This window comes from Liolophura sinensis, chromosome 12 (assembly GCF_032854445.1).
Source record: "Liolophura sinensis isolate JHLJ2023 chromosome 12, CUHK_Ljap_v2, whole genome shotgun sequence".
In the NCBI taxonomy this organism is placed as follows: Eukaryota; Metazoa; Mollusca; class Polyplacophora; order Chitonida; family Chitonidae; genus Liolophura; species Liolophura sinensis.
In genome coordinates this window covers 11919032-11928857 of record NC_088306.1, presented here as the reverse complement: position 1 = coordinate 11928857, position 9826 = coordinate 11919032, and the positions used below count along the sequence as shown (strand labels likewise).

The following is a 9826-nucleotide window of genomic DNA, read 5'->3' as shown; positions in this document are numbered from 1 at the left end:
TTCTGTAGGAAAATAGTAACATATTTACTCTTGCGTTGGATGAGCACAATGACCAACGGTGGTCAATTCAACTCGGTGTCCACTGAGCAGGAAAATTTGACCTATTTCACCATATACATGCACTGTTGGAGACATTTTGATGCTGACAATCAAAAGTTGACCATAATGTCGGAGTAAGTGGTCTGAGCATCTGGTCTGAGTAACAAGCTCATCCACTGAGTCTTCAGTGAGATGTTTCATAGAACACAAAAACCATAATGTCATCTGGTCTGAGTAACAAGCTAGTCCACTGAGTCCTCAGTGAGACGTTTCATAGAACACAACAACCATAATGTCATCTGGTCTGAGTAACAAGCTAGTCCACTGAGTCCTCAGTGAGACGTTTGATAGAACACAAAAACCATAATGTCATCTGGTCTGAGTAACAAGCTAGTCCACTGAGTCCTCAGTGAGAATTTTCACAGAACACAAAAACCATAATGTCATCTGGTCTGAGTAACAAGCTAGTCCACTGAGTCCTCAGTGAGACGTTTGATAGAACACAAAAACCATAATGTCATCTGATCTGAGTAACAAGCTAGCCCACTGAGTCTTCAGTGAGAAGTTTCATAGAACACATAGCCCAGAACTATAAAGGCACCCTTCATTTTTATTATTTAAAGCTTCCTACTCCAGGGGAAACATTAAAATGTTTACTGAATATGAAATTGCCTTTAATATTACTTGATATTAAGCATATGGATAGGTGGATATGCCTGATAACAACAACAGCCTCCAGCTTAAACCTAAAAAGTTAACCAACTCGCCAAATATATGAGTTCAATTCTCATATACTTCAACTTTGTCAGAAAATAATGTGACTGCCTCTAAATCTTCACACCTTCAGCAGGTGATGACATACATTCACACATGTACCCCCAATATACATATCTCCCTTATCCTTTCTAGAAGCCAATGTGAAACACACCCTTCTTAAAACAAGTAACTCCAATAGGTGTGCTCCTTAATTGTTTCCTGTAATACGTAAGAAAAACAGCATAACATCACAAAATGATCTATTTTTACACAGCTCGGGGCAAACCTAATTAATTAAGTGGGGAGAATGTTTCCCGTTTCATGCCCACAATACAATGTCATCACTGTCCTGACTATCATCAAATTTCAGTATGACAATTTATGAGATAAAGAGCTCACAGTGAGACAACTTCCTTCAATGGACATAGATATACAGTAAAGCTGGATACCAACCAAGCTCCCCACCATCGTGACCGGACGATTGGCGTATCAAACGTCCTGAGCAAATTTGCTGTCACTGTCGGCGTATCATTTGGCCATCACACGCGGATGATGGTCGGATGATGGTCGGATGATGGCGTCACAATTGGCGTAGGATTATACGACATTACCCGGTTGGTAATTCTAGTTTCAGTTTAGACTTGCAAATGTATTTTTACTTCCATATTAAACTTTGAGGCTGTGTGAAGGCCCTTCCAAAACCAAACTTGTCTCAAAGCCTTCTACTGATTATAAGCATTGTGACCTAGAATTGATGTGGTTTTGCATATGGGAGGTGTGTAAGGTCACATCGGTATTTTGACCACACAGCCCTATGCACTGGGTACTGTATTTGTTGAAAATATGACACGGTGGCCTTTCGATCCTCGCCATTTTTAGAGCTTGAATTAGCATTTTTTTTTAGATCCATAAGGTCAGATCGGTATTTTCTCCACACAGTTCCATGTATTTAGTAAACACTTGTCCAAAATAGGACCCAGAGGCTTTTCGATCCTCACTACTGATAGGTACCTGTTTAAAATGGCGAACATGAATACACCCTTGAACTTTCAGCTGTCTAGAGCGGAGTAATTAGTAACCTCAAGTGCTGGACAAAGTATATACATGTAGCAGGCTCTTTCTGGGGCCTGATCACGTATAACAGCAATGTGACTAAGAGCTCATCAATTTGTCGAAAGCATTTACATGATGGGAGTCTACAACTGAATTGCCAGTGTGCCAGAAAACGGTGCCTTATAAGTATAATAAACTCTGATAAAGAGTTTACGCTGACCATCCACGCACGATGGCTGGGAAATCGCATCGCTGTACATCGGCGTATCATCGGGCAACGTAGGGTGTAGGATTTAAGGTTGGGATCCGGCTGTACTGTATTTTTCTCATGCCTAAGTGATGTAACGCGAGATCCTAATCATTCATTCAGTTATCAGAACATGCCCCATGTAGCCATTACATGTACCAGATCTCAAAACTAACCTTTAACCAATCCCTGTCCTGTTTGGCCAGCCTCTGATGTTTTGTCTGTATTTAGTAAGTTTTGTCCATCCATGGTGCCCGAGTTATCTGGCTGCACGCTGAAAGTCTCTGTTGCAAAACAACAATGCTATACATGTAGATAGCTTTGAATTTATTGAAAATTTTGGTTTATACCTGACAAGCTCAATTATTTTTTGCACTGAACTCCTGAATGAAGGAAAATAAAACAATATGAATAATGAAGTCTACACAGAACCAGTTGTCAACCCTGACCAGCAATAAAGCTACAATATAACACTATACAGCTACATCTCATGACATCAACTAGGGTGAAACTGTGCACTCATTCTTCACAGGTAAATAACGATACTTGTTCAGATGGATACATTGTTTATCTTTCCTATTTAATGTAAGTGTAACTATGTAAAGCACATGTCTAACAAAACATCAAAACTGCTAAATAAATCACCAGCCTCTGTTTTTTTTTCTCACACAGCTTTCCTGAAATATTGCTCTTGAAAAGAAGAATACAACGATACGTACGTATTTAAATTCCTAATTCTCACAACTCACCTTTAATTTCCCGATGATCAGCTTGCACTTTTCTGTCTGCTGGTTGTACATTCTGTCTGCCCCAAATACTTGAGTACCAGTGAGATTCCATGCCGTCCATTTCTGAAACAAGATAAAGCACAATAACTGACACCACATGATAATCATGTCACTTCACACAAAATCCTTTCATCTCATTGGTCCCTCAGAAACTCAACAAATTTCAGTCTCCTGTGGCATCCACCAGTCTGTGTCAGTGTCAGTGTGACATTTCCCCTTGCTCTCATTGTTCACAGAGTAAGTGAGTGAGCGAGTGCTTGGGGTTTAACGTCCTAAACAATTTTTCAGTCATATGATGACGAAAGAGTCCTTAGAGTGCATGTAATGTGCCTCCTTGCTGCAGGACGGATTTCCATCGCTCTTTTATCTCGTGCTGCTTCACTAAGACGACTTACCGAAGGCAAGTAAGCCGCCCTGCCTGAGCCATTATACTGATAAGGGTCAACCAGATGTTGCATTATCCCATTAATGCTGAATGCCAAGCAAGGAAGTTACAACTTCCTCTTTTAAAGTCTTAGGTGTTACCCGACAAGGAAGGATGCTGGATCTACTGTCTCCGAAGCAGACACTCTACCAGCTGAGCTTTCGGGGCCATTTCGTTCACCTAGCCTTTGTGACAAAAGGTGGTTAATGGAGTTTGTGTACCACTTGTCTTCATCCAATATGATAGTGTGCAAGTCTGTACATTACACATCAGAACGTTGTCAGTTAGTTCCCAAATGGTTTATCCATTTCAGGCAGTCAGGTTTCTTCCATTCACCATACTCGCCTTTATGAACATTCTCCATGAAAAATTCCTACTGCTTATTCGTCATTATTCACAATATGGAATCATTTCATTTGTTTACGTTGTTACCTATCACTGTTACCTATCATTGTTGTTACCTATCGTTGTTACCTATCATTGTTGTTACCTATCATTGTTACCTAACATTGTTACCTAACATTGTTGTTACCTGGAAGGTTGTGCATGTCTGAGCACAAGACACCCTAAAACACTGAGGAATCCACCTTCCTAAATTACCAGTAAAACTCAAGACTTACCTGTGACCTTAGCTTGTCTCTGTTTTGAATCCTGCTGACCAATCTCCACTGTTTTAGGTGTCGACTGCAAGTCCTGCCCACTTAATAAGACGGAGTTAGTATTTGTGGTTCCCTCACTGCCAGGTCCTGAAAGAAAAAAAAAAAAGAAAAAAATTGGCAAATGAAAAAATGACACATTTCAACATTTAATCTAGCCTACTGAATCCACATTGGTTACACAGGAAGAAAGTGTTAATAAAATTACATGCAAATGTCAGAAAAATGCCTCAAACTTTCCAACAATTCCTCACTGAATTTCAGTAAGGAGCATTTGAGAAAAAAGAAATACCAATAATGGAAGACAGAATGTTACCAATTTGAATAATTTAACCAGCTTTTGCTCTCTTGGTAACTGAAAACACATTATCCAACTTCCAATAATCCTGTAATGGTTGAAGGATGTAATCTGTGGGTTACTCCAGGATTTGAACTCTTCATATCCAAAATCCAGCATTCCACCAACTGAGCTCAGGGGAATTCCCACTATATATATAGCCACTACTAGTACAAGCAAGTACAAGCAGAAATCTAAGCTGCTCCAGTTAAAATGAAAGCTCACCATTACTTTCTCCCAGACTTGTGCCTGAATGATCAACCTTAATTGTTCTATCTGTGGGTTGAGAGACCTGTAAGCTCCAGATGCCAGAATACCAGCGAGTTCCCACATGGCCAGTTTCTGAAAAACAATAAAAACTGGCTTAAAATGTTTTGTCGCTACAACACTTGAGATTCTTGATTGGCACTGGTTGATTAAGCTAAGTTAAATGTATCTATGTACACTTGCCTAAGCTTCAGACCAGACCTACAGAGGGTAGGTCAGGATCAATCGCATCGGGAATGAGAATGGCGAGATCGGCCGACGTCATTTTTCTTTGTGACGTCACACCACTTTACACCATTGTGACGTCACGCCACTATACATCATTTTGACATCATGCCACTGTACATCATTTTGACATCATGCCACTATACATCATTGTGACGTCACACCACTATACATCATTTTGACATCACGCCTCTATACATCATTGCGACGTCACACCACTATACATCATTTTGACATCACACCACTATACATCATTGTGACGTCACGCCACTATACATCATTTTGACATCACGCCACTATACATCATTTTGACATCACGCCACTATACATCACTGTGACATCACGCCACTATACATCATTTTGACATCACGCCACTATACATCATTTTGACATCACGCCACTATACATCACTGTGACATCACGCCACTATACATCATTTTGACATCACGCCACTATACATCATTTTGACATCACGCCACTATACATCACTGTGACAACACGCCACTATACATCACTGTGACAACACGCCACTATACATCACTGTGACATCATGCCACTATACATCACTGTGACATCATGCCACTATACATCAGCACTGTCTGCGGTGGATATGGCTTCATTTTTCTTAGCTCAGCATTAAAAATATAAACATCCACAGCAATGATCATTTTCCTTTTGATACATACTGTAGGGACAAAATCATTATGCCCACTCTGATAGGGTTGTGTTAGGATTTAAACCATGAGGGTGAAATCTGAAACGTAAAATTTTACGGTTCAAATTTCACCCTCGTGCACACTTCTCAATAAGTAGAAAATTAACAATATTTCAATTACTGATCACCACTGAAAAAGACTGTACAGCTGGGAATGATATTTTCATGTCAAATACTTTGGTCAGATAGTTGTTGAGCAGGCATGGCTTACCCGGTCCACAAATTAATCTCCCACAATACACGCTTAACTGTAGCGCCAAGAGTAGTTCACCATTTTGAAAGAAAAAATGAATCCAGTTAAACTTCCATGAGGATATACAAACTATATGGTTTTATACCTGAATCTGAACACGTGATTTCTTGGTCAAGACTCTGAACTCTGAGCAAGTCAGCACTATAGCTTCAACCATTTGAGCGAACGATGAAATCAAGAATGAGAAGAAGGACTTGACCTTTATATCACAATAGCTCTCCAGAAGCAACTGTTCATTAGCTTCAGTTGTTACCTTGAAAATCGTAATCAGAGGGAATTAATACCAGGCCTTCATCCATCTTTGTTAATTATGAGTAATAACACAGCCATTTTACCTGTACCTTTAGCTCCACCCTGCTTGGGGTCTGGTCGACCAATCAGCACTGTTTTTTCTCCTGGCTGTACGTCCTGTCCACTCAATACGACCGATTTAGAATGAATATCATCGTCTAGATGTAAACAGAAAATGGTCTCCTTCATGTACAAATGTCTACAGTGTTTCATGTTTAATATGCTTGCAAGAAAAAAACAAACAAACAAATAAGCAAAATTTCACTGCATGTACAGTGGTACGTTGTTGTAATGCTGGGTTTGGGACCAATGCCACGTTGGCGGTATAGCGAGTTTGGCGGTACAATGAGGGTCCTTATAATATGTACCATAAATCATTAAGTGTGTATCCATAATGTAATCATGCAATGTTTTAAATATTTTAAACCCCTCTTTGTGGTTTTGCATTTACATAAGAGATAGAAGATATGACAATTTGGACACAGATTACAGCCACGGCCATGGTATTCAGTCCCAAGTAATGGGACGCAAAAACATAAACTGAGCACTCGTTACAAGTTCATGAGATGGAGACCATTTTTAACCTCAAAATCTGATAATGTAAAGCTGCTGAAAGTCAGACACCAAAGGAACTACAGTTATAGCTGAATATATTTTATTTTACCTCGGAAATAAATTCACCTAAATCAAATGATTCATTTCACACGAGCTTTCACCTTACAACAGTCATTTAACTAGCAGTCATAAGCTTTTATTATCTCCAATTTTAAAGAGTTCTTTCATCATACGCAGGAATACTTTGATGCCAGTATACATCTGTGCAATAAGCTTGAAAACAGTATGTTGCATGAAAAAATAAATAAATAAAACAGAACAATGGCTGTATAAATCAAGTGCTGTGATCTGTGACTTATGGTACTGGCACGTGTAAGTTGTGCCTACATGTAAATGACGAACCCCTTAACTTATGAGATAAATTTCAGGGGGTAAAAACCTTGTACCCGGTACCCATATAAAGTTGTACAGAGTAATTTGGAATATTTTGCTCTTTTTCTGCCCAGCTAGAAGCCACTGGACACTCAGTGGCACTAGCTCCCGAGGTGTTAAAGCCACAAAGTCACAGTGGGCAAAAAAGGAAATAACACAGCCTCCTGTGGGTCCATTTTGTGGCTGGTTTCCTTTAACAAATTATTTGGCTTGTCTGGCCATTGTCATTGATATCACTTAGAGCTGTACATGTCTTCATTTTGCTTTGCCACATCTCAGTATGTACACAAACACATAGTTCAAAACTTGGACGTTCATGCATTTTGTCGTTGTTGTTTCACAGGTGATCGCTTATGGCGGACTTGATTGACTGAACTTAAAATTCCTACAGCTTTGGCAATCTGTTGTTCACAGTTCACAAACTTGATGAAGAGCCACAGAACAGGCTTTCTAGAGCTTAAAAATGTTGGGAAAAAGTTTCCTTGTTACACGTGTGGTATTTCACAGTTTATACTAGCCAGCATTTATATGATCACTGCAGGTGGTCATAGCTGGCGGCACAGCGAGGACAAAACTGAGAGGGCGGAACAGCAAGGGCAAAACAGCGAGGATGGAACAGCAAGGATAGAACTACTTGTTTCAATACATTTTGTCCAGAAAAAGAGCCTGGCGGATGCCGTTAATTGAGGGTGGCACTATAGTACAGAAAATAACATTAGGGATTTTTGTTCCAGGTCCTTAGGCTGGTGATAAGTGAAGGTGGCGTTACAAAGGGATTTATTTATTTATTTGAATGGTGTTTATGCCGTACTCAAGAATATTTCACTGATACAACGACGGCCAGCATTATGGTGGGAGGAAACCAGGCAGAGTCCGGGGGAAACCCACGACCATCTGCGGGTTGCTGGCAGACCTTCCCACTTATGGCCGGAGAGGAAGCGAGCATGAGCTGGGCTTGAACTCACAGCGACTGCATAAAAACTAATAAAAGCGAAACACAAAAGAAAACAACAGTTTTAATGCACATTTAACTTTCATCTATTTCCCTATGAATGAATGTTAGTACTACTGTAGAAAAAAATGCTACGAATAAAACAAGGAACACAATAACACTGGGCTAATTGCACCAGCACTTTGAATATGAACATATGACTCTTTACTTCATTTTGCTGAACCATGCAAAACTGGGATGTAACTATACACAGGAACAGGTCAGATACACATGTACTCGCCTTACTTGGCAGGTCTACTAATACACAGGAACAGGTCAGATACACATGTACTCGCCTTACCTAGCAGGTCTACTAATACACAGGAACAGGTCAGATACACATGTACTCGCCTTACTTGGCAGGTCTACTAATACACAGGAACAGGTCAGATACACATGTACTCGCCTTACTTGGCAGGTCTACTAATACACAGGAACAGGTCAGATACACATGTACTCGCCTTACTTGGCAGATCTACTAATACACAGGAACAGGTCAGATACACATGTACTCGCCTTACTTGGCAGGTCTACTAATACACAGGAACAGGTCAGATACACATGTACTCGCCTTACTTGGCAGGTCTACTAATACACAGGAACAGGTCAGATACACATGTACTCGCCTTACTTGGCAGGTCTACTAATACACAGGAACAGGTCAGATACACATGTACTCGCCTTACTTGGCAGATCTACTAATACACAGGAACAGGTCAGATACACATGTACTCGCCTTACTTGGCAGGTCTACTAATACACAGGAACAGGTCAGATGCACATGTACTCGCCTTACCTAGCAGGTCTACTAATACACAGGAACAGGTCAGATACACATGTACTCGCCTTACTTGGCAGGTCTACTAATACACAGGAACAGGTCAGATACACATGTACTCGCCTTACTTGGCAGGTCTACTAATACACAGGAACAGGTCAGATACACATGTACTCGCCTTACTTGGCAGGTCTACTAATACACAGGAACAGGTCAGATACACATGTACTCGCCTTACTTGGCAGATCTACTAATACACAGGAACAGGTCAGATACACATGTACTCGCCTTACTTGGCAGGTCTACTAATAAAAACTCACCTTTAGCCTCTGCCTCACAGGAGCTGAGCTGTCCAGATTTATCTGCTCTTGCCTTCACCTGTAAGTTCTGTCCTGCCACATCAGTATCTGCATTACAGTGAGGTGATCCAATAGAGCCTCTTGCTGGAACAAAATACAAACTAACATGTTTAGGAAATTTTTATTCCTCTCTGGCTAGTTGAATGTTTCTGTGCATGTCATTGCAATGATGATCTGTAACTTACATCTATGTCAAACACATTTTTACACCATAAAGATCTCCCAAAATTCACAAATTTTAAATGCTTCCACAAGACCATTCCGCATTAAATGTCACCATCCAAGGTACATGTAAATAAATATTAGAACTGCAAAATACATACACATGTAGAACAGAAAATGCCATTTGATTTACTGCACAAGACCCTTGAATTTTGAAAAGAATTGAAAAGGCCACAAGATTTAGCCTGATAATAAATGGTGACACTTCATACCTTATGTGTGAAAACATCTTCCATTTACACCATGATCAAAACTCACCTTTAACTTCTCCCTGACTTGTGACTGCTTGATCAACCTTGGTAACAGTGGGTACATTCTGTCTGCTCCAGATGCTGGAGTACCAGGGGGATCCCATACTGTCAGGTTCTGAAACAATGTAAAAGCCACATTAAATAAAAATGGTACTCACGTACATGATGTGTATCAATTCTCCCCCTA

General features: G+C 40.2%; 1 protein-coding gene across 1 annotated transcript; it reads right to left on the bottom strand.

Annotated features, from left to right (window-relative positions):
* Nucleotides 1-2258: 2258 nt before the first annotated feature.
* LOC135479699 (uncharacterized) lies at nt 2259-9743 on the bottom strand. The gene is made up of 7 exons (XM_064759602.1): nt 9647-9743; nt 9128-9250; nt 6096-6209; nt 4526-4642; nt 3928-4053; nt 2845-2946; nt 2259-2379 (listed from the first exon to the last, which is right to left on the bottom strand). The coding sequence occupies exons 1-7, from the start codon at nt 9741-9743 to the stop codon at nt 2267-2269; spliced, it is 792 nt and encodes a 263-aa protein (XP_064615672.1). The 3' UTR covers nt 2259-2266.
* Nucleotides 9744-9826: the final 83 nt, after the last annotated feature.

Coding starts and splice junctions, on each gene's coding strand:
- LOC135479699 (XM_064759602.1), bottom strand. CDS start 9,743: ATGGGATCCCCCTGGTACTCCAGCATCTGGAGCAGACAGAATGTACCC. Junction 6,210..9,127: donor CTGTGAGGCAGAGGCTAAAG/GTGAGTTTTTAT, acceptor GTTTACATCTAG/ACGATGATATTCATTCTAAA. Junction 4,643..6,095: donor GGGTGGAGCTAAAGGTACAG/GTAAAATGGCTG, acceptor ATTGTTTTTCAG/AAACTGGCCATGTGGGAACT.